Below are 26,052 nucleotides of genomic sequence, written 5' to 3'. Positions count from 1 at the left end.
CCCAAGCTTATCCTGGTCGTCCCAAGCTTATCCTGGTCGTCCCAAGCTTATCCTGGTCGTCCCAAGCTTATCCTGGTCGTCCCAAGCTTATCCTGGTCGTCCCAAGCTTATCCTGGTCGTGCCAAGCTTATCCTGGTCGTGCCAAGCTTATCCTGGTCGGCAGGTACACAATACCCCCAACTGCGGCATGGCTGCCGTCTCACGCAAGATAACCACCTCATTCAGTACTTAATTAACCAGAATCTCACTGGGATCGATCTTAAAGTATTTTGTGGAGGGGGGGGAGAGGGGGGGGGGGTGTTAGGCCCCCCCAATCTCTACTTCGTTTCTGATCCTATTAAGACAAATTATCATCCGATTACGTAAATATGTCTTTACGTGTTAATTACTGAACTGTAGGTCACTCTTTAGGGCGTCATTCAAACGAGGTCTTATAACTAGTTACGGTGACGAGGCTTTACTAATTAAGGAAATGAGAGCCTGCATGAGCACTTACGAAACCTGTCCATCTTTCCCTAATCATGGCGGCTTGGTTTACAATTATTAAACAGGTTATGAGCACCGAAGCACTACGAGGTTGTTTATAACAATAACAACCTTGGGTTGTGGAGTTTCCCAGCTTGTAAACTGTTTAATATATGTATACAACGACGCCACGATTGAGAAAAGATGTAGAGGTTTCGTAAGGGAAGGTAATTACCAGGAGAAAGCGTCAAGCCATTACGACTATATAGCACCTGGAAGGGATCAGGATAAGGATTGGGGGGAGGGGGAAGGAATGCTGCCTACCCACTTGGAAGGTCGGGGATTGAACGTCGACCTGCATGACGCGAGGCCGTCGCTCTACCGTCCAGCCCAAGTAGTTGGGCCGAGGTGATTGTGTCTGACGGTGTGTAGTGTTTATAAGCGCTAACCAGTGCATCAACCTGGAGGCCTACTCGGGGACCGGGCCGCGGGGACGTAGAGCCCCAAAATCCTCGCAGGGGTAAGGTTCCCAGTTAGAGGACCTGGTGGGACAGGACCTGTCGGCCTCCAGCGGCTGGTCACCCTCACAGCCACACACACACAGGATGACATCCTCGATACGGACAAGATGGATGTCTTGTTAACTCAGCCGTCGGTGGCGGAGTCGGTGATTAGTGTGTTTGGACCGCGAGACGGTCTATCGCGCCGTTTTCCCGACATGTTACAGCGGTGAGACCTGGAAATTAAGGAGCCAATTAGGGTGACAGCTTAGCGACTGCCTCGTCCTGATAAACAACGACTCCAGGTAAACAATAGCGTCTCTTGTTTGGCCTGGTCTTGTTGTTGATGATTTCCAATGTTGTTCTACTGTGGTCTGTGGCCAGGCTTCCCTGGTGTCTGGTCTGTGGCCAGGCTTCCCTAGTGTCTGGTCTGTGGCCAGGCTTCCCTGGTGTCTGGTCTGTGGCCAGGCTTCCCTAGTGTCTGGTCTGTGGCCAGGCTTCCCTAGTGTCTGGTCTGTGGCCAGGCTTCCCTAGTGTCTGGTCTGTGGCCAGGCTTCCCTAGTGTCTGGTCTGTGGCCAGGCTTCCCTAGTGTCTGGTCTGTGGCCAGGCTTCCCTGGTGTCTGGTCTGTGGCCAGGCTTCCCTAGTGTCTGGTCTGTGGCCAGGCTTCCCTAGTGTCTGGTCTGTGGCCAGGCTTCCCTAGTGTCTGGTCTGTGGCCAGGCTTCCCTAGTGTCTGGTCTGTGGCCAGGCTTCCCTAGTGTCTGGTCTGTGGCCAGCCTTCCCTGGTGTCTGGTCTGTGGCCAGCCTTCCCTGGTGACTGGTCTGTGGCCAGCCTTCCCTGGTGTCTGGTCTGTGGCCAGCCTTCCCTGGTGTCTGGTCTGTGGCCAGCCTTCCCTGGTGTCTGGTCTGTGGCCAGCCTCCCCTGGTGTCTGGTCTGTGGCCAGCCTTCCCTGGTGACTGGTCTGTGGCCAGCCTTCCCTGGTGTCTGGTCTGTGGCCAGCCTTCCCTGGTGTCTGGTCTGTGGCCAGCCTCCCCTGGTGACTGGTCTGTGGCCAGCCTTCCCTGGTGTCTGGTCTGTGGCCAGCCTCCCCTGGTGTCTGGTCTGTGGCCAGCCTTCCCTGGTGACTGGTCTGTGGCCAGCCTTCCCTGGTGTCTGGTCTGTGGCCAGTCTTCCCTGGTGTCTGGTCTGTGGCCAGCCTCCCCTGGTGACTGGTCTGTGGCCAGCCGGCCCACACAGCCTTCACAGACAGACAGACGTGGTCTGCTAACACCAACAGAAACTGTCCTGTTCACTCTTGAACGCTTAAACTGTTATTCTAACTGCATTTCTTACACTACAAACGTTGTATTACCTTGTGCTCTCTTAATTATGTCTTTTCCTTCGATACATTTTGCACTTCCTACCATATCTCTCACTCCAACATATTGCATTTTTTTGCGTCGGTTTGGAACATGATCTTCCAATATCTTCCGTGTACATGACATGTCTCTCTCGTCTCTGTTGCAAGCAGTACAGATTGAGAACTTTGAGCCAGTCTCAGTAGAATTAATACGTCACTGATTCTAAAGAGGCAATAGAGGATCTCTGCACAGCCGACAGCTCTGCTACGTTGCCTGTCTGGAGGTTAGAAGGCTGCTGGCTGGTGGTGGCAGTACCGGAGTGCCAGAGGACGCCGGAGGGTGCCAGAGGACGCCGGAGGGTGCCAGAGGACGCCGGAGGGTGCCAGAGGACGCCGGAGGGTGCCAGAGGACGCCGGAGGGTGCCAGAGGACGCCGGAGGGTGCCAGAGGACGCCAGAGGGTGCCAGAGGACACCAGAGGGTGTCAGAGGACGCCAGAGGGTGTCAGAGGACACCAGAGGGTGCCAGAGGACGCCGGAGAGTGCCAGAGGACGCCGGAGAGTGCCAGACAACGCCGGAGAGTGCCAGAGGACGACAGAGGGTGCCAGAGGACGCCAGAGAATGCCAGAGGACGCCAGAGAATGCCAGAGGACGCCAGAGAATGCCAGAGGACGCCAGAGAATGCCAGAGGACGCCAGAGGGAGCCAGAGGACGCCGGAGGGTGCCAGAGAACACCAGAGGGTGCCAGAGGACGCCGGAGGGTGCCAGAGGACGCCAGAGAATGCCAGAGGACGCCAGAGGGAGCCAGAGGACGCCGGAGGGTGCCAGAGGACGCCAGAGGGTGCCAGAGGACGCCGGAGGGTGCCAGAGGACGCCAGAGAATGCCAGAGGACGCCAGAGGGAGCCAGAGGACGCCGGAGGGTGCCAGAGAACACCAGAGGGTGCCAGAGGACGCCGGAGGGTGCCAGAGGACGCCAGAGAATGCCAGAGGACGCCAGAGGGAGCCAGAGGACGCCGGAGGGTGCCAGAGAACACCAGAGGGTGCCAGAGGACGCCGGAGGGTGCCAGAGGAAGCCAGAGAATGCCAGAGGACGCCAGAGGGAGCCAGAGGACGCCGGAGGGTGCCAGAGGACGCCGAGGAGTGCCAGAGTACGCCGGATGGTGCCAGAGGACTCAAGAGGGGTACCAATGGGTGCCACATACGCATATTTAGACGAGGAAACCCTACATGGAAGAGGGGAAACTGTGTCAATCCGGGGTCTTCTTTCCCCCCCACCGACTCGGGACTTGAATAGGAATGCCTCATCGGCCCCGGGAAAGGTTCCCTCCATTTGTGCTCTCCTTAAGGAGCCGGTGAGGCCCCGCGCCGGGCTCTGTAACGCATGCAAATGTGCGGCTGTAAAGGCCTCGAGACTGCCGCAAGATGAACCATCTCGCGGACTCTTATCAGCGCCAGTTCCTCAAGCTGAAGCTGTTTCATTGCGGAAACTCCTTTTGACCGCAGGCTCTTGGACCACCCTTGCAAGAGGTGCGCTTGGTGCAACGAACACGCTCTCAGTACCGGGAGAGGTTAGTACCGGGAGAGGCTAGTACTAGGAGAAGCCAGTACCGGGAGAGGCCAGTACCGGGAGAGGTTAGTACCGGGAGAGGCTAGTACTAGGAGAAGCCAGTACTGGGAGAAGCCAGTACCGGGAGAGGCCAGTACCGAGAGAGGCTAGTACCGGGAGAGGCTAGTACCGGGAGAGGCTAGTACCGGGAGAGGCTAGTACTAGAAGCCAGTACTGGGAGAAGCCAGTACCGGGAGAGGACAGTACCGGGAGAGGCCAGTACCGGGAGAGGCCAGTACCGGGAGAGGCCAGTACCGGGAGAGACCAGTACCGGGAGAGACCAGTACCGGGGGAGGCCAGTACCGGGAGAAGCCAGTACCGGGAGAGGCCAGTACCGGGAGAGACCAGTACCGGGAGAGACCAGTACCGGGAGACCAGTACCGGGAGAGACCAGTACCGGGAGAAGCCAGTACCGGGAGAGGCCTGTACCGGGAGAAGCCAGTACCGGGAGAGGCCAGTACCGGGAGAGGCCAGTACCGGGAGAGACCAGTACCGGGAGAGGCCAGTACCGGGAGAGACCAGTACCGGGAGAGACCAGTACCGGGAGAAGCCAGTACCGGGAGAACTGCTTGATGGGGTTCCTGCTTGATGGGGGGTTCCTGCTTGATGGGGTTCCTGCTTGATGGGGTTCTGGGAGTTCTTCTACTCCCCAAGCCCGGCCCGAGGCCAGACTTGACAAGGCGTGTTGAACGCATGACATGGGCGTTTGAACGCATGCCTTCCTTTTGGTCCAGTGAACCTAAGGCAGACTGTCGGAGGATGTTATTAATGCTCAGACGAAGTGGAGGTGCAGCGGCGGGCGGCCTCGTCTACCCCTGGAGAGGAACACCATCTAGCCACATACAGACTATCCCTCCCTCATCACAGCCACGCAGGAGATCACGGGGATAACTCGCTCTGATTAAGAGGCCAGGGCTAGGAGTCGTAGCCTCCAGGCCGATATTAAAGCACAGCCGAGTGAGACGTCGCAGTTTACGGGGCACCGTCTGAAGTCTGATTACTGTAAATCAACCTCCAGAAATTCCCTTGGTTGTGTTGCGTTCCGGTACTAGTGCCCAACATGGTTTCACTGGTGTCCATAACTCCTGCAACAGCCGCTGGGTAGCAGGTATTGAGACGCGGGTACTAGACGGTGGGTACTGGGAGTGGGTACTGGGTATATATAGAGTGTACCAATACGTCAACAGCCACCGAACAGCTGGTATCGAGTAGGTGAGTACTGCACAACAGGTACACCACTAGGAAAATATATCTAGTATACTCGTTAGGAATATAGAATATATTTATGCTATACATAAAGTTTAGAGAGCGCATGTGCCTTATCTGGCCTCCAGGTCTGGTATGGCTGACCTAGCGTGGGTAGATGTGGATCTGGTGGAGCCTGACCTAGCGTGGGTAGATGTGGATCTGGTGGTGCTGACCCAGCGTGGGTAGATGTGGATCTGGTGGGGCTGACCTAGCGTGGGTAGATGTGGATCTGGTGGTGCTGACCTAGCGTGGGTAGATGTGGATCTGGTGGGGCTGACCCAGCGTGGGTAGATGTGGATCTGGTGGGGCTGACCTAGCGTGGGTAGATGTGGATCTGGTGGTGCTGACCTAGCGTGGGTAGATGTGGATCTGGTGGGGCTGACCCAGCGTGGGTAGATGTGGGTCTGGTGGAATCGCTTTTGATTTGGATAAAGTGGATTACCTGGGACTGAGAGCCCAGAGGGTGGAGAGATTAAACCGGTTAGTGAAGCTTGGATAAGGTGGTGCTGGTGGACTTAGTAGGTATATAAGCAGTTACCTGAGCAGGAGTTGGGTTAGTGTGGAGGAGACAAGCAGAGGAGTAGGGTCAGGTTGACGGAGCAAGGAGTGTGGAGGCCAGCCTTGCGCACGCTAGGGTCGCTACAGCTTCACTCTACTACTCGCATACAAACGACCTCATTACCGCCCCCGCCACTCCGTACACAGCACGGACGAGGAGGAGGAGAGATGGCGCGTCGTGCTTCGTACCCCCCCCCCCAAGACCGTGCGGTGAGGTACGGTAACATCAGAAGACCAGCACTTCGTGTCACGTCCAAGAAACCCAAGAGGGCATAGACCAGCCCTTTATCTCCAGCTCTTAAATCACGATGTAGCTGCCTGGCCCGGCCCCCCTCCACTACCACCAGCCCGGACCACAGGTACTAACACACATCTGAGAATTCGTACTGATAATTTAGAACGATAACGGCTGCAATTCAATGTGTGTGTGTGTGTGTGTGTGTGTGTGTGTGTGTGTGTGTGTGTGTGTGTGTGTGTGTGTGTGTGTGTGTGTGAGAGAGAGAGAGAGACCAGATGCTTGGAGAGCTAGCTTCACCCAATTTTCCCCAGTAATTGCTCTTGGGCACGTGCACGACATGGGCGGGACGGGACTGGCATCAGACAAAGCAGTGCCACCGGACACTGGTGCCACCCCCCCCCCCATCCGAAATTTATTACAATGCTTTTAAACTGCTCTGAATTATTTTCATTACTTTTCTTTATGCATCGTAAAAACTTTATGCATTGGTCACGCTAAAGCTTATGCACGCACTACACACACACACACACACACACACACACACACACACACACACACACACACACACACACACACACACACACACACACACACACTCTCTCTCTCTCTCTCTCTCTCTCTCTCTCTCTCTCTCTCACTGTTGGGGGGGGGGAGGGAGGGTGATTGAGAGAAAGGCTATTAAGAGGGGCCGAAATGCAGAATATTTAATAAATAACAAACACCTGGATTTCCTTTTTTACGGTCAAAAGTATGATTCAAGTTCAAGTATGTTTATTGAGACAAGAAAGAAATACATCTCATAAGGGGTAGAGTCCCTTAGGCTATTTCTACCCTCCTCCCATATTATATAAAGTATGATACTTCAAGTTAATTTGACATTATTGGTCTGATCGAGGCATAGAAAGTCTCACGCTGTGTACTAACACAAATAATATTTGAGACTCGAGAGTAATGGTATTATTGAGCGAATTTCATGATGGTATTATTAATGGTATTATTGAGCGAAATTTCATGAGAGGGATGACCTTTGCACATTGTCTCGTGGTATTGTTTTGCTTGACACCAGCCCGCCAACCCAACCATGTTGTGCACATACCCGATAGTAATTACTGTGGAAATTTGGAAAAACTAGTTTCCATAGCGTCTAGCGTCCAGCCTCGGATTGACGTAGATATTTCCATTTATATAATATCTACACTTATGTCCATCTTTGACTAAATTTGTAACTTAATTGAAGATTTTTTCGCAATAAAGACTAATATATCTTAGTTAATTTGTTTAATAACTGGTTCTGTCTTTAATGAGATAACAAGTCAACCATTCCAATTCTATAAGCACGACCTGGTCGCTCCTTGACAAGGAGGCCTGGTCGAGGACCGGGCCGCGGGGACGCTAAGCCCCGAAACACCTCAACGTAACAACAATAATAATCATGAAATAGGGAAGGGAAGGGAACTATCATGGGGGAAAAGCGTCAAGCCATTACGACTATATAGCACTTGGAAGGGGTCAGGATAAGGATTTGGGATGGAACGGAGGGAAGGAATGGTGCCCAACCACTTGTGGACGGTCGGGGATTGAACGCCGACCTGCATGAAGCGAGACCGGTTGGGTCCTCAAGGTTTCCAAGGTAACAAGAGCGAGTAAAAGAGCAGGTACTTGTGTCCCTAAGAGGCAGTCAACATGACCTGAGGAAGACACCTTCTTGGAGTAGAGAAGATGGAGAGGTGGAAGCTAAGGAAAAGTCTAGAAGTGAATTATGACAGCAGGCGGTCCTAGCCTTTGGCTAGAGGGTCTAGCGGGGGGAGGGGGAGCTGGAGAGAATGGGGATTTATGTGGGGAAGAGGGGGGGGGGGGAGATGGGGGTTAGGGAGAGGGGAAAGGTGAAGAGGGTGGGGGGGGAGAGATGAATATTATACCCCACTCCACTATATGTTGAAGAATATGTCTCTAACACTTTACGGGCTCACCATAGCCCGTGCTACTTGCCCCGCTCCTGTGCCAGGTAAGTCCACTACGGGCTCACCATAGCCCGTGCTACTTGCCCCGCTCCTGTGGCAGGTAAGTCCACTACGGGCTCACCATAGCCCGTGCTACTTGCCCCGCTCCTGTGCCAGGTAAGTTACGGGCTCACCATACGCCGTGCTACTTGCCCCGCTCCTGTGCCAGGTAAGTTACGGGCTCACCATAGCCCGTGCTACTTGCCCCGCTCCTGTGCCAGGTAAGTCCACTACGGGCTCACCATAGCCCGTGCTACTTGCCCCGCTCCTGTGGCAGGTAAGTCCACTACGGGCTCACCATAGCCCGTGCTACTTGCCCCGCTCCTGTGCCAGGTAAGTCCACTACGGGCTCACCATAGCCCGTGCTACTTGCCCCGCTCCTGTGCCAGGTAAGTTACGGGCTCACCATAGGCCGTGCTACTTGCCCCGCTCCTGTGCCAGGTAAGTTACGGGCTCAACATAGGCCGTGCTACTTGCCCCGCTCCTGTGCCAGGTAAGTTACGGGCTCACCATAGCCCGTGCTACTTGCCTCGCTCCTGTGCCAGGTAAGTTACGGGCTCACCATACGCCGTGCTACTTGCCCCGCTCCTGTGCCAGGTAAGTTACGGGCTCACCATAGCCCGTGCTACTTGCCTCGCTCCTGTGCCAGGTAAGTTACGGGCTCACCATAGCCCGTGCTACTTGCCTCGCTCCTGTGCCAGGTAAGTTACGGGCTCACCATAGCCCGTGCTACTTGCCTCGCTCCTGTGCCAGGTAAGTTACGGGCTCACCATAGCCCGTTATACTTGCCCCGCTCCTGTGCCAGGTAAGTTACGGGCTCACCATAGGCCGTGCTACTTGCCCCGCTCCTGTGCCAGGTAAGTTACGGGCTCACCATAGGCCGTGCTACTTGCCCCGCTCCTGTGCCAGGTAAGTTACGGGCTCACCATAGCCCGTTATACTTGCCCCGCTCCTGTGCCAGGTAAGTTACGGGCTCACCATAGGCCGTGCTACTTGCCCCGCTCCTGTGCCAGGTAAGTTACGGGCTCACCACAGCCCGTTATACTTGCCCCGCTCCTGTGCCAGGTAAGTTACGGGCTCACCATAGCCCGTGCTACTTGCCTCGCTCCTGTGCCAGGTAAGTTACGGGCTCACCATAGCCCGTTATACTTGCCCCGCTCCTGTGCCAGGTAAGTTACGGGCTCACCATAGCCCGTGCTACTTGCCCCGCTCCTGTGCCAGGTAAGTTACGGGCTCACCACAGCCCGTTATACTTGCCCCGCTCCTGTGCCAGGTAAGTTACGGGCTCACCATAGCCCGTTATACTTGCCCCGCTCCTGTGCCAGGTAAGTTACGGGCTCACCATAGGCCGTTATACTTGCCCCGCTCCTGTGCCAGGTAAGTTACGGGCTCACCATAGCCCGTTATACTTGCCCCGCTCCTGTGCCAGGTAAGTTACGGGCTCACCATAGCCCGTTATACTTGCCCCGCTCCTGTGCCAGGTAAGTTACGGGCTCACCATAGCCCGTTATACTTGCCCCGCTCCTGTGCCAGGTAAGTTACGGGCTCACCATAGCCCGTTATACTTGCCCCGCTCCTGTGCCAGGTAAGTTACGGGCTCACCATAGCCCGTGCTACTTGGAACTTGTTCCCAGTAGCTGAATCTATAACAACAACTCTAACACTCTTTACGGGCTCACCATAGCCCGTGCTACATGGACATTTCATTCTGAGTAGCTAAATCTGAAACAACAGAAACTCTAACACTCTTAACGGGCTATTCATGCCCGTGCCACCTCTTGGGTGGCTTAATCTTTAGTCTTTAGTCTTAATCTTTAATCTTAATCTTTAATCTTAATCTAATCTTAATCTAACCCTGTTAAGGACCCCTGATCAACTAGGCTGTGACACACAGAGCGTGAGCAGCTGCGTCTAACAGCCTGGTTGACCAGACCACACCGACCAATCCCCTTGCCTGAGTAAGCAAGATCATAAAATGATGTAAGCTGTGCTGCCTACCTCCTCCCTTTACAACCAAGGGACCCCGGTTGGGATCCCGGGCGGGACAGAAACGGTTCGACACATTTTCTTACATCTCATGCATCTGTTTACCAAGCAGTAAATGTGTACCTGGGAGTTAGGCAACTGTTATGAGGCTGAAGCAAGAGTATTTGGCCTAGGGGGGGGGGGGGAGGAGGTGGCTTTGATATACACTATGTATAGACCTGGCTGCCACACTATGCATAGACCTGGCTGCCACACTATGTATAGACGTGGCTGCCACACTATGTATAGACGTGGCTGCCACACTATGTATAGACCTGGCTGCCACACTATGTATAGACCTGGCTGCCACACTATGTATAGACCTGGCTGCCACACTATGCATAGACCTGGCTGCCACACTATGTATAGACCTGGCTGCCACACTATGTATAGACCTGGCTGCCACACTATGTATAGACCTGGCTGCCACACTATGTATAGACCTGGCTGCCACACTATGTATAGACCTGGCTGCCACACTATGTATAGACCTGGCTGCCACACTATGTATAGACCTGGCTGCCACACTATGTATAGACCTGGCTGCCACACTATGTATAGACCTGGCTGCCACACTATGTATAGACCTGGCTGCCACACTATGTATAGACCTGGCTGCCACACTATGTATAGACCTGGCTGCCACACTATGTATAGACCTGGCTGCCACACTATGTATAGACCTGGCTGCCACACTATGTATAGACCTGGCTGCCACACTATGTATAGACCTGGCTGCCACACTATGTATAGACCTGGCTGCCACACTATGTATAGACCTGGCTGCCACACTATGTATAGACCTGGCTGCCACACTATGTATAGACCTGGCTGCCACACTATGTATAGACCTGGCTGCCACACTATGTATAGACCTGGCTGCCACACTATGTATAGACCTGGCTGCCACACTATGTATAGACCTGGCTGCCACACTATGTATAGACCTGGCTGCCACACTATGTGTAGACCTGGCTGCCACACTATGTATAGACCTGGGAGTAACACCGTATATACACACACACATTACACTCACACCGTCTACACACGTGACTCACATCGTACACACACATGACTCACCTCACCGAATGGAAAGGGGAAAAAAAAAAAAATTAATCGCCCTGAACTTAAAAAACCTGGAAACAAAATGGCCGGCAGTCGATACCAAGACCTCCCCCCCCCCCCCAGCACCTCCACTCCCCGCGCAACCAGCTCTGAGGGCCCGGACTTGGACGAGATAACACACAAAAAGTCCAACTGATTTAGCGTGGCACAATAGAGGGCGGAGCTCACCCATACACCTGCAACAGTGCTGCGAACACGGCACTGTGGCACAGTGGTCTCCTTAGATACTCTTCCCTTATTGCGAGGGAGGGAGAGAGGGAGGGAGAGAGGGAGAGAGAGAGAGAGAGAGAGGGAGGGAGGGATGAATTGATTGATAGCAGGGTGGTGAGCTAGGGGAAGGGGGAATTGAAGGGAGGCAAGTTAATTTTCATTTTTTTTTTTAATTTTGCCCCGAGGGGCGAGTTTATTGGGCAGCGTCACTTATCCTGTGAGTGGACACACCGCCATAGTGACAGTATTGGGCAGCGTCACTCATCCTGTGAGTGGACACGCCGCCATAGTGACAGTATTGGGCAGCGCCAGTCATCCTGTGAGTGGACACACCGCCATAGTGACAGTATTGGGCAGCGTCACTCATCCTGTGAGTGGACACACCGCCATAGTGACAGTATTGGGCAGCGCCACTCATCCTGTGAGTGGACACACCGCCATAGTGACAGTATTGGGCAGCGCCACTCATCCTGTGAGTAGACACACCGCCATAGTGACAGTATTGGGCAGCGCCACTCATCCTGTGAGTGGACACACCGCCATAGTGACAGTATTGGGCAGCGCCACTCATCCTGTGAGTGGACACACCGCCATAGTGACAGTATTGGGCAGCGCCACTCATCCTGTGAGTGGACACACCGCCATAGTGACACTATTGGGCAGCGCCACTCATCCTGTGAGTGGACACACCGCCATAGTGACACTATTGGGCAGCGTCACTCATCCTGTGAGTGGACACACCGCCATAGTGACAGTATTGGGCAGCGTCACTCATCCTGTGAGTGGACACACCGCTATAGTGACAGTATTGGGCAGCGTCACTCATCCTGTGAGTGGACACACCGCCATAGTGACAGTATTGGGCAGCGCCACTCATCCTGTGAGTGGACACACCGCCATAGTGACAGTATTGGGCAGCGTCACTCATCCTGTGAGTGGCCACACCGCCATAGTGACAGTATTGGGCAGCGCCACTCATCCTGTGAATGGAAACACCGCCATAGTGACAGTATTGGGCAGCGTCACTCATCCTGTGAGTGGACACACCGCCATAGTGACAGTATTGGGCAGCGCCACTCATCCTGTGAGTGGACACATCGCCATAGTGACAGTATTGGGCAGCGTCACTCATCCTGTGAGTGGACACACCGCCATAGTGACAGTATTGGGCAGCGTCACTCATCCTGTGAGTGGACACACCGCCATAGTGACAGTATTGGGCAGCGCCACTCATCCTGTGAGTGGACACACCGCCATAGTGACAGTATTGGGCAGCGTCACTCATCCTGTGAGTGGACACACCGCCATAGTGACAGTATTGGGCAGCGCCACTCATCCTGTGAATGGAAACACCGCCATAGTGACAGTATTGGGCAGCGTCACTCATCCTGTGAGTGGACACACCGCCATAGTGACAGTATTGGGCAGCGCCACTCATCCTGTGAGTGGACACACCGCCATAGTGACAGTATTGGGCAGCGCCACTCATCCTGTGAGTGGACACTCCGCCATAGTGACAGTATTGGGCAGCGTCACTCATCCTGTGAGTGGACACACCGCCATAGTGACAGTATTGGGCAGCGCCACTCATCCTGTGAATGGAAACACCGCCATAGTGACAGTATTGGGCAGCGTCACTCATCCTGTGAGTGGACACACCGCCATAGTGACAGTATTGGGCAGCGCCACTCATCCTGTGAGTGGACACACCGCCATAGTGACAGTATTGGGCAGCGCCACTCATCCTGTGAGTGGACACTCCGCCATAGTGACAGTATTGGGCAGCGTCACTCATCCTGTGAGTGGACACACCGCCATAGTGACAGTATTGGGCAGCGCCACTCATCCTGTGAGTGGACACACCGCCATAGTGACAGTATTGGGCAGCGCCACTCATCCTGTGAGTGGACACACCGCCATAGTGACAGTATTGGGCAGCGTCACTCATCCTGTGAGTGGACACACCGCCATAGTGACAGTATTGGGCAGCGCCACTCATCCTGTGAGTGGACACACCGCCATAGTGACAGTATTGGGCAGCGCCACTCATCCTGTGAGTGGACACACCGCCATAGCAGCATGTACAAACAACACTCCCCAATAGGAAGAAAACCCGCTGGGTTGTACCTCCTCTCACCTGCACTTAACAAACACTAATGCAACACTTACCCTCGCTTGCAAGGCTTGGTGTTGCAGAGCATCCAGCTGTGTCGGGGGCGGCCGGCTCCCACCCCCTTCACTGGAGACTATGTGGGTGTTCTCCCTCTGTGGGGTGTGTGGGGGAGTGGGCGGCTCCCCACCACCTTCACCCCCGCCCACACCGTTGTTCTTGAGCGATTCCAGAAGTTTGCCTGAGGGAACAGAGAGAGAGAGAACGTGAGAACTTTGGTGGTGAACAGGAATTAAGAACATAATGGTGTTAAGAACAAGTTATATCGCCTTTGTTAACAAGTTAGATGCGGATATTTGTGAGCCTCTTGTTGAATCACTTGTGATACAAAATGTGTATTTGTGTAGGTCATTGAATATGTATATGTGTATATATGTATATGTATGTATATGTATGTATGAGAATGTGTACATGTATATATAACATTAATAATTGTGTAACTAGTGTCAAAAGATTGTTATTTGCTTAGCTAAACGAACTAGAGGGTTCAGTTCCTGAACCGATTATGTGCCTCTGCAATCCTTTACACCACCGCCCACGGGATGGGTATGGGGTACATAATAAATAAAGATATTTGGGTTATTTAACTCTACAATGTTGAACCATCACTATAGAGCAAGGATTTCTGTCTATTGAGCCTCCCAATTCTCAATTTCCCAGCCTACTTATACGGAACCAAATGACCTAGGCTCCGCAGTCTAAGATCACTAACTTCACTAAGATCACACCCAAGACAGACGACTCGTGTGATAAGAGAGAACACCAGCAAACTGTCTGCAACTATCAGCTTAGCACAGCAGACAGGCACAGCAGACAGGCACAGCAGACAGGCACAGCAGACAGGTCACCTGCCACACCTGACCTCTGGGTCAACGTACATCATCAACTCTCTTATAAAGGTGTCAGTGTTCTATTGCAACCTTACCATTTCCTGTGTGACTCCAGTTTTATTAGTGAATATCATCTAATACATGTAATAGTATTTGTGTTACATTGTGGTCCAGTGGTAAGATCTGTGTCTGGGAATACTAAGAACACTGGTTCGACTCCTTCAGTGACTCTTCACGTTACTGTGATTTTCTTGTGTATGTGAATTTGGTTACAATTTGGCCACATGTGGAGTAAGGAGTAAGTCAGTCAGGTGCTATAAGAGTGAGGAGGTCGGTTATATTCACAGCCATAGTTGACCAGGTCATTGCCACAACTATCACTAATACTTGTTCAATCTCTACTACCTTTATAGCCAATCACCGCCCCTCACACCAACCAATCATCACCCACCTTTACAACCAATCACCGGTTCAACACCAACCAATTATCACGCACCTTCACAGCCAATCACCGGCTCAACACCAACCAATCATCAATCACCTTCACAGCCAATCACCGCCCCTCACACCAACCAATCATCACCCACCTTCACAATCAATCACCTTCCCCACACCAACCAATCATCACCCACCTTCACAACCAATCACCACCACATTTCTCAGTTTCTGCACTAACATCACCCAATCCTCTACACCCCCTCCCCCTTCCATCCCACTACATCCCCCCCACCCATGACACGACCCCCCCCCCACAATAATCCCCCCTCCCCCCCCCCCCTAGAATCACCAATCACAGCTCACAAACTGCCACTTACCCAAGACTCCCTTCTCCCTCGACATAAATAATCGCAGCTGTTCTCTCCAACAAGATTAAACTTACCAAGAATTTGATAAAGGCAGATTAGCAGCGTGTGGCTGTGTGGGGCATCAGTCACCACTGGCCTTCGCTCGACTCCTCTCATTATGGAGGTTCTCAGGGAGTAATAAATGGCCGCATCTACAAATTAATGAGATGAACGAACAGGCTAAATTTGCACCAGATCGGGAGATACCAGTAGGATTGGCCAGTCCAGGAGCTCCGTCGGAGGGTTGTCTGAAGGCGACATAACACATCTTGAGAGATATAATCTCTAGTACACGTCAAGATGCTGAATTCAGCATCTTGAAGATGCTGAATTCTTAGCGAGAAAGTGAGATAGAAAAAATAAAGGGAAGGAAAGTATACAAAATAACATCTTCTAAGGTATGTAAATTGTCTGGACAACCTTATCTCCGTGCGATATATTAACGCCATTAGAGGCAATTAACCGCATGTGAAGTAAGGTCAATCGTGGCAAGGGTTGATGGCTTGCTTAACCGTAACTTGAGACTGTCTTAAAGCAACACTGGCGAGGCGCCAGCCACCTCTCACCACCTCACTAACACCACACACCATCACTTGCCTTCCAGCAAGACAATTATCAATTATCACCAACACAAATCTATAATGATAAAAGAGGAACACAAACTACGAAGATAACATTGGTGGTATCTTGAGGTTATCTTGAGATGATTTCGGGGCTTTAGTGTCCCCGCGGCCCGGTCCTCGACCAGGCCTCCACCCCCAGGAAGCAGCTCGTGGCAGCTGACTAACACCCAGGTACCTATTTTACTGCTAGGTAACAGGGGCATAGGGTGAAAGAAACTCTGCCCATTGTTTCTCGCCGGCGCCTGGGATCGAACCCAGGACCACAGGATCACAAATCCAGCGTGCTGTCCGCTCGGCCGACCGGCTCCCCCGGTAGCTCTAAGTCACTCCCCCCTCGCTTACCATGATGGCTTACAGCGGTCAAATAGTGACGTTGTAACACGTTGTGACGGTAAATGGTGAGGAATGCACGCAGTGCTCACCATCACTGTCACTCTCATTAACGCGTGCTGGCTGCCTCAACGGTCGTCTCAGGATATTAATGATACCTGAGGAACCAGCGCCACGCAGGAACCACTTTGCCTGAACGACCCCTCGGAACACTGTATCTCTCCCCCGAATCCCCCAAGCCTCACCTTCGGAGTGGTACGATGCCCTGAGCAGTCACTAGGTTAAGCACAATGGGGAAAATTAATGCCAGGTTTGGGGTCGCACCAAAGAGAGAGAGAGAGAGAGAGAGAGAGAGAGAGAGAGAGAGAGAGAGAGAGAGAGAGAGAGAGAGAGAGAGAGAGAGAGAGAGAGAGAGAGAGAGAGAGAGAGAGAGAGAGAGAGAGAGAGAGAGAGAGAGAGAGAGAGAGAGAGAGAGAGAGAGAGAGAGAGAGAGAGAGAGACAGAGAGAGAGAGAGAGAGAGAGAGAGAGAGAGAGAGAGAGAGAGAGAGAGAGAGAGAGAGAGAGAGAGAGAGAGAGAGAGAGAGAGAGAATGAGAGAGAGAGAGAATGAGAGAGAGAGAGAGAGAGAGAGAGAGAGAGAGAGAGAGAGAGAGAGAGAGAGAGAGAGAGAGAGAGAGAGAGAGAGAGAGAGAGAGAGAGAGAGAGAGAGAGAGAGAGAGAGAGACACACACACACACACACACACACACACACACACACACACACACACACACACACACACACACACACACACACACACACACACACACACACACACACACCCCGTCCCTGGCGGCGGCTGTAAAGACAGCAGGTGTCTCCCGTCGACCCCAACTGAAAGTAGATTTGAGTGAGTATACTCCACAAGCCTAGCATATCACGGTAGTTTGCTGCTCCACCGCCAGGGGGGGAACCCTTTGAAGGCGATCTTCGCCCTTTTCGGTCCTTATATATCGTGCATTTTACAACCCTGCAGCAATGTGGTATTCATGTTTGAAACTGTGAATTATGACTCCTCTCGCAAGGGGCTAAGGCGGAGCTCAATAAAAAGGCATGAATTTGAAAACAAGTATGCTGCTTCATCATGCCATTATAACCCCAATACGTATGATTATGCTCGGCATATTTATCGCTCTAAAAACTATCGCTTCAGGCTATCGCACCACCAGCAACCATGATGAAATACAGGACATTCAGGGGGCTGCTGTGCGTCCCTAACCAACAACTACAGTTTGAGTGATTGAAACTAAGCCAAAGAAACTCAATCAGAATTATCCTGAGAGAGAGAGAGAGAGAGAGAGAGAGAGAGAGAGAGAGAGAGAGGAGAGAGAGAGAGAGAGAGAGAGAGAGAGAGGAGAGAGAGAGAGAGAGAGAGAGAGAGGAGAGAGAGAGAGAGAAATGGACTTTAAACCTTAAGATAGTGAAACGATTTTAATGTGATTTATCGTCTGATATCGTCACACACACACACACGATATCGGACGATATACATAGTGTCCAGGGCTGCAGGGATCGTGCTTGACCGTGTTCACCTGTTATTGCTATTAGTTATTGCTGTTATTATTGTTACTGTCATCCATGTTCTTCATACCTGATGACAGATTCGTTCGAGAATGTGAGCGTTAGCAGGTGGTTAGTGAACACAGGTGTTCAGTTAGCAGGTTGTTAGTGAACACAGGTGTTTAGTTAGCAGGTGGTTAGTGACCACAGGTGTTCAGTTAGCAGGTGGCTAGTGAACACAGGTTCACTAGCCACCAGCTCTACAGCTCTACTCTGCAGAGCTGCATAGATTTCAATTCTCCACAGTCACAGATAGAGTAGTAGGTAAGTTCCACTACCACTACCATCAACCACCACTGCCACCACCAGCAGTAGATTCCACTGAATGAGTCAGATGTTTGGCTCGAATTTCTCTTGTTTGCATCAACAATGGTTTGTATAGCAGTTGACTACGTCAAATGACCTCAATGTTTTGGTCTCTGTCGGCGAATCACGAGAGATGACGAATCACGAGAGAGAGAGAGAGAGAGAGGAGAGAGAGAGAGAGAGAGAGAGAGAGAGAGAGAGAGAGAGAGAGAGAGAAGAGAGACGAGAGACGAGAGACGAGAGAAGAGAGAGAGAGAGAGAGAGGAGAAGAGAGAGAGAGAGAGAGAGATCGAGAGAGAGAGAGAGAGAGAGAGAGAGAGAGAGAGAGGGGGTGTAAGATGTAGGGAGGGAGGAGTAAGTAGGGAAATAGAAGGATTAAAACGAAAACAGGAAGATATGGAGGAATGACTTAGGATAGGAGAGGAATGATGTTAGAACGAGAAAGGAAGGGTAAGAGTGATAAAAGTGGGTACAAGAGCTGGGCAAACGGATGCTATGTTGGATGACCGTCTTCAAGATGAATATGGGATTAAGATTAAGGAATGAAAGGCCGCGGGCATGAATGGAAGTCCAAGCCCTAGGAGGATATATGGTAGTACCTCTTACACTATACACTCCACTACCCACTCTTTATCACCCACGTATAGGGTGCCCATTACCCTAACACCCCCACCCCCCCCACCCTTCCCCTCCACTATAGGAACACTAAATAGGGTACCCCACGCTGCCAGAGTCGACCCCAAAATGTTGCGGCGTGGGGGGTGGGTGGGGGGGGGGGGGGGATAGAGGGGCTCGACCCCGTGCTGCCTATGTTGCTGGTCACTCCCACACCCCCCACACAGTCACCCTGCAAAGTTGGGTTGAGGTTAGCCCCAGCACGTAGCCTTCAACCTTAGACAGACAGACAGACAGACAAACAAAGAGAGAGAGACACACATTCTCCATATATGAATTAGTGAGGTTGTAGGCCTATTGGCTTTTACTAGGCTGGTCCGGATTAAATCCATCCCCTTCCCCCCCCCCTCCCTATTGACCCATACTAAGCCAGTGACGCTTAATCCTCCTCCCCCCCCCCTATCCCCCCCCCTTCCCATGTACCTATCCCAGCAGGAAGTGATGTTCTTATATTTACATACTACGCGCTTACTTTATGAAGCGATCAGTGCCCCTCTAACACCCAGAGATCACTATCGCCGCCTCTCTTCCTTGCCAAAACGTTTCAACGTGAAATACAATATTATTTGAAGCCTCGCCGCATATTTGGAAATATTCTGGGATTCACGGCGGGTAATTAACGGGACGGCGTGGTGTTTAATTACCACCATTCATGAAGTGACACTTTGCCAAACGAGTCCACAAAAACTTTCACCAATTTGTTACCTCGTAAAAGCTTTCATCTCATTGAATATCTCGGGCTCACCATAGCCCGTGCTACTTGGAACTTTTTGGTCCAGGTGGCTATTTATTTACATCCAGCGGAGGAGAGACAACACCAGCAGCTGGCCGCTGAAGCTCACATGCAATCAAATGAGAACATTTCACGGGTTTTCCTCAATCACTACACGTAGGAGATTGTTAAAGATGAATGGTTATGGGTGTCAGTGGCCGACAGCTGCCCTGCCCTCTGGCGACGGGAATTAAAACTGCCTCGCCACAGTAAGAGTGGTAACACCCATCACCCGCTTGCCTGGCCGAGTTGCCGATCTTAGTTTATGTTTACATTCAGGCGGCGGAGACAGAGGGTCGGTGATTTAAGATAATCTACAAGCTATAATACTTGATGGTGGTACAGGGAGGAAACTCAGCTTCGCTTATTGGTGAAGAACGAGGCATGTGGACGCTACAGGAGGCGTCACTCTTGGTGTGTTGGGTCATCACTCCTATATACGGTACTTAAGTGAGCGTTAACACAAGCATATAACACCCTTGGAATTCTTATATAACTTAATTTGCTACGTAAGTGCTTTGTCCAGTCCAGCAGTGATCAGTCCAGCAACCAGGAGGCCTGGTCGACGACCGGGCCGCGGGGACACTGAGCCCCGGAAGCACCTCAAGGTAACCTCAAGGTAACGTGTTGCAAAATCTACATTTTTTTTTGTTTTACAAAAAACTACAATAAAGTGGTTTTATTTTGTTTGTGAAATATTGCCTTTTTCAAACGGGTTTTTATAAGATATATAATCTGGACCAGAAATGTAAAGTCCAGATTATACATTCTTTGGTTTCTTCAGTATAATCTTAACAACTGCTAAAGAGGCTAGTATAATTGTCATATTAAGGAGAAAGTTGCGAACACTTCCAAGAGATATGAGGCCGGAACGGTGCCAACCACTTGGACCATCGGGGATCGAACGCCGATCTTGCAAGAAGCATAAAGAGGAAGGTGTTCTACATGAAAATTGACCCCAGCCAACATATCAACTACACACACAGACATTCATATTTCCCGTTTCCTCCATTTTGTAACGATTCCCCTGATAGTTCCCTTCCCTCTTCAATGTAAACAAAACCGCCATGATTGTTTACATTGATATGTAAACAATATCTCGTTAATACAATAAACAACTCGTAATACCATCAAGGTATTACGAGGTTGCTTATGACTTAATAACCTCGGGTTGTGAAGTCTCGTAGCTTGTAAACAAAGGCGCCTTGATCGTGGAAAGATGTACAGGTTTCGTAAGTATTTGAGGTATACTGTATCGGCAAACTGTGAAAACAGTGTGATATGTGTAAACAAACTTCACACTGCAAATGTCCCATTCATTTACACATCTGAACACACCGCCCGACCCGTAAATTGCAGGGCGTGTAAACACTACATTAAATTCTGTAAATCACTCGTGTAGTGATTTACAGTTTGTTTGGAACAAAAACAATAGCAGTTATTAAAAAAAAAAAGGGATATATATATCTCTTTGAAATATGGTGTTGGTGAAGAGGTTGGTTTGTTTAGTCCAGTTACGATGTTCAGGTTTGTAAGGTAAGTTTAATCCAGTTACGATGTTCAGGTTTGTAAGGTAAGTTTAATCCAGTTACGATGTTCAGGTTTGTAAGGTAAGTTTAATCCAGTTACGATGTTCAGGTTTGTAAGGTAAGTTTAATCCAGTTACGATGTTCAGGTTTGTAAGGTAAGTTTAATCCAGTTAGAATGTTCAGGTTTGTAAGGTAAGTTTAATCCAGTTACGATGTTCAGGTTTGTAAGGTAAGTTTAGTCCAGTTCCAATGTTCAGGTTTGTAAGGTAAGTTAAGTCCAGTTACGATGTTCAGGTTTGTAAGGTAAGTTAAGTCCAGTTAGAATGTTCAGGTTTGTAAGGTAAGTTAAATCCAGTCCGATGTTCAGGTTTGTAAGGTAAGTTTAATCCAGTTACGATGTCAGGTTTGTAAGGTAGTTTAGGAGAGTGAAGTAGTGGCAACGATGGTTAATTGCTTATGGTTAACGAGTATACGACTCGCGGGGACATTTATCAAGCATAACCCAACCACTACGAAACCTGTACATCTTTCCTCGATCAAGGCGGCTTGTTTATATTTGTTAAACAGTTTACCTTGAGGTATACTGTACCGAGGTGAGTTACCTTGAGGTATACTGTACCGAGGTGAGTTTACCTTGAGGTATACTGTATCGAGGGGAGTTTACCTTGAGGTATACTGTACCGATGGTAGTTTACCTTGAAGTATACCGTAGCGAGGGGAGTTACCTTGAGGTATAGTGTACCGAGGGTTTACCTTGAAGTATACTACCGAGGGGAGTTTACCTTGCGGTATAGTGTACGAGGGGAGTTTACCTTGAGGTATGTCCCGAGGGGAGTTTACCATGAAGCACACAGTACCTCGGGTTGAGAAGTTTCCAAGCTGTAAACTGTTAAATCTTAAAAAAAAGCCGGCAAAAGATCGAGACTTAAGATGTAGAGGTTTCGTAAGTAGATGCGTAACTGCTGGCATCAAATCGTGTACCTGACGAGGAAGAATGTGGCGGGCAGGGCCCAATAGGCTCAGGCCCGGGAGGCGGCGGCCCAACGATGATCAATCCCCCCACGTTCGAGTCTCGCTCATCATTAATCATCCTGGGGATCTTTTCCTGATCACTCGTAACTAATAAGATCATAATGGTTTTGTGAATCCCCTCAAGACGGGACCGTGTCGTAACTATCCCCCTCCTCGTCCCACGGTGACTTGCGACCTTATATCTCACTGGGTATAAGGGCGGTTGTCCCCCTGTCGTCCCCATAGCTCTGCACCCATCCTGTCCCGGGTTCGAGGCTCTCTGTATGGCCAGTTTTTAGCATTAGGGACAGGGGAATCTTACGAATTTTCGGTAATGGTTGAATTGGTGCTATTAGATGGCTAGTGAACAAAGGGTCATGACGAAGTCAAATTCCACTAAGTCGATTTTACCGGGGGAGTGGTTGGGGAGGTCGGGGGGGGGGCAGGGGGTAGGGTCAGGGGAGTGGGGGGTGTTGAGGGAGGGGTAAATCCCTCATACGGGTAACGGGGCAATTGGCTGTATAGATAGGGACGAGGGATTGAATTATCTATAAAGTGGATTAGGTGGGGATAATGCATTTAAGATGAGCGTGGTGTGGTGGTCCAGGTGATGAGCGTGGCTGTGGTTATCCAGGTGGATGAGGTGGATATGACTAGGAAGAACAGTATATCTACACCCACACTACCAGGAACCCAGTCCCCGCTCCTGTGCCGGTAAGTCCACTACGGGCTCACCATAGCCCGTGCTACTTGCACCGCTCCTGTGCCAGGTAAGTCCACTATGGGCTCACCATAGCCCGTGCTACTTGCCCCGCTTCTGTGCCAGGTGAGTTCCACTACGGGCTCACCATAGCCCGTGCTACTTGCCCCGCTCCTGTGCCAGGTAAGTCCACTACGGGCTCACCATAGCCCGTGCTACTTGCCCCGCTCCTGTGCCAGGTGAGTCCACTACGGGCTCACCATAGCCCCGTGCTACTTGCCCCGCTCCTGTTGCCAGGTAAGTCCACTACGGCTCACCATAGCCCGTGCTACTTGCCCCGCTCCTGTGCCAGGTAAGTCCACTACGGGCTCACCATAGCCCGTGCTACTTGCCCCGCTCTGTGCCAGGTAAGTCCACTACGGGCTCACCATAGCCCGTGCTACTTGCCCCGCTCCTGTGCCAGGTAAGTCCACTACGGGGCTCACATAGCCCGTGCTACTTGCCCCGCTCCTGTGGCCAGGTAAGTCCACTACGGGCTCACCATAGCCCGTGCTACTTGCCCCGCTCCTGTGCCAGGTAGTCCCACTACGGGCTCACCATAGCCCGTGCTACTTGCCCCGCTCCTGTGCCAGGTAAGTCCACTACGGGCTCACCATAGCCCGTGCTACTTGCCCCGCTCCTGTGCCAGGTAAGTCCACTACGGGCTCACCATAGCCCGTGCTACTTGCCCCGCTCCTGTGCCAGGTAAGTCACTACGGGCTCACCATAGCCCGTGCTACTTGCCCCGCTCTGTGCCAGGTAAGTCCACTACGGGGCTCACCATAGCCCGTGCTACTTGGAACTTGTTCCGAGTAGCTGAATCTATAACAACAACAACCATGAACCTCGCCATGGTAGTCCCTACCATCCCTGTGCAGGCGATGAGTCACAATAACGTGGCTGAAGTATGTTGACCAGACCACACACTAGAAATTGAAGGGACGACGACGTTCGATCCGTCTTGGACCATTCTTGAGAATGGTCCATTCAAGTTGAATCGACTTGAGAATGGTCCAGGACGGACCGAAACGTCGTCGTCCCTTCAATTTCTAGTGTGTGGTCTGGTCAACCTAACATCCCTAATTTGTCCCCATTTAAGATACCTTTCGTCCGATCTAAATGGTGATACCAGTTTGAACCACTGTAGCAGGTTCAAGTTCCATTAGTTCATAGAGCGGTAACGACCGCCAAATACACCAATAAGCACTGGGATAGGTCGGTAGACTACCTATCCCACAAGGCAGGCCTCTATCCCCACAAGGCAGGCCTCTATCCCCACAAGGCAGGCCCCTATCCCCACAAGGCAGGCCTCTATCCCCCACAAGGCAGGGCCCTATCCCTAGGTCTGGCAACAAGCGGTAAAGTGTAGCAGTGTTATGTTCCAGCCCAGAGCGGCTAGAAGGATAGAGGAGCCTTCGAGGGACGCAGATCTGGATCGGGGGGGGGGGGAGAAGGATAGGCTCCCCCCAGCCTGTAAACACGAGCCCAATGCTATAAAAGCCGCATTTACACCTCTGGTCTTCCAGCCGCCATGATTACAGGTCGTTGGAAGCCCCTTAATATTTTTACGCTGTGAAAAAGGGGGTTAGGCTGCCGATAAGGAGGCGTGGGGAGGGGGAGATGGGGAGGGGGGGGGGGGATGGGGTGGGGGGAGATGGGGAGGGGAGGAGAGGCGGGGAGGGGGGGTGTTAAAAGAGGGGGAGGTAATTGGGAAGTGATGAAGGGACTGAGGGAAATGTGGAAGAGAGCAGGAGGCAGAAAAGGAGAACGGTGGATGGGGGGTAGAATAGGAAAGAAGATGGAAGAAGATGGAACTATATGTCTTCAAGGTGATGAAAGTGGTGGTAACTCAACATATTTAAGAGTGGGAATAGGCCTGTCCAATAATTGTAATACATTGTGCGTAATTACCTAGGTGTAGTTACAGGATGAGAGCCACGCTCGTGGTGTCCCGTCTTCCCATGACTCTTTGTTGTATAACGCTTTGAAACTACTGGGTGGGTTGGCATTGTGTAGACTACGTTATACTGCTATTGTGACTCTTATGTAATTAATGTATTGTAATTTTTATATAAATGTTTTCAGTTATAAATGTACAATCATCTTGAGGTTATCTTGAGATGATTTCGGGGCTTTAGTATCCCGCGGCCACGGTCCTCGACAGGCCTCAACCCCCATGAAGGCAAGCCCGTGACAGCTGACTAACACCCAGGTACCTATTTTACTGCTAGGTAACAGGGGCATAGGGTGAAAGAAACTCTGCCCATTGTTTCTCGCCGGCGCCCGGGATCGAACCCGGACCACAGGATCACAAGTCCAGCGTGCTGTCCGCTCGGCCAACGGCTCTCCAATTCACGAACAAAGTTCTTCATTTGACAACAAGTATAAACTGTATCACAATAATTCATTTTTGTCGGGGACAGGCAGCCTATGTATATATAATATGTATATATATTTATAATATATGTGTATGTGTTCTCTGTTAAGTGTAGCAATGCAGTAAATCAAATAAAACCAAATTATAATAAAAAATAATAGGGGTGGTAGAAGAAAATATTAAAGTATTCAGTGAGGATCCACAAGGTCTCACTGAATACTCTTTATTTTCTTCTCCGAGGCTATGGGTTAAGTGACAGGAAACGTGCCCAACCATTTCTGTCCCGGCCGGAATTCGAACCCGGGATTCTCGTTTATGAATCGACAACGAACCCAACTGAAGAGTGTGTATGTTTGTGATGCGTGTGTGGGACGTCAGGATGTGGGACGGGAGATGCTAGGATGAGTGTGTGGGAGGATGCTGGAGCGCCCGCGCGTGCACGCGTGCGTATACACCCCTCCCACCGTATGGCCGTCCTGGGAGTATGACATGTGTATGATTAATAGTGTGAGTATCACGACACAATATGGCCCTCTCCCACCACGTCAAAATACCGGGAGAGGTGGGACGGGACTCGACCTAACACCCATGATGGGAAAGGCGAGGAAAGGAAGGAGAGGTACAAGAAATAAAAAGGGATAGCAGCGAGGACACAAGAGAGGGGGAGAGACACGGAAGAGAGATAGAAGGAGGAAGATGAATGATGGGAAAGGCGAGGAAAGAAGGAGAGGGTACAAGAAATAAGATGGAATAGCAACGAGAGACAAGAGAGTGGGAGGGACACGGAAGAGAGATAGAAGGAGGAAGAGGAGAAGTACATAAAAAACGGTGCTAAATAAGATGAACGCGGCCAAGATAGTTAGAAAATAGCCGTAAATTAATGGCCTTTCCCAGCACCTCTGACCAGTACAGACCATGATCATTACATTGT

General features: G+C 51.2%; 1 protein-coding gene across 9 annotated transcripts in view; it reads right to left on the bottom strand.

Moving 5' to 3' along the window:
* Positions 1-26,052, bottom strand: part of LOC123771958 (zinc finger protein castor homolog 1) — a 397,241-nt gene that overhangs the window by 116,897 nt on the left and 254,292 nt on the right. For all 9 annotated transcript variants that reach the window (XM_069337697.1, XM_069337698.1, XM_069337702.1 and 6 more), the window contains exon 4: positions 13,485-13,666. In XM_069337697.1, the coding sequence (XP_069193798.1) occupies positions 13,485-13,666 (182 nt within the window). The remainder of the gene's footprint in view (positions 1-13,484; positions 13,667-26,052) is intronic.

This window comes from Procambarus clarkii, chromosome 38 (genome assembly GCF_040958095.1).
Source record: "Procambarus clarkii isolate CNS0578487 chromosome 38, FALCON_Pclarkii_2.0, whole genome shotgun sequence".
NCBI classification, from domain to species: Eukaryota; Metazoa; Arthropoda; class Malacostraca; order Decapoda; family Cambaridae; genus Procambarus; species Procambarus clarkii.
The sequence above is the reverse complement of the archived record's forward strand: the minus strand, read 5'-3'. Positions and strand labels throughout refer to the sequence as shown.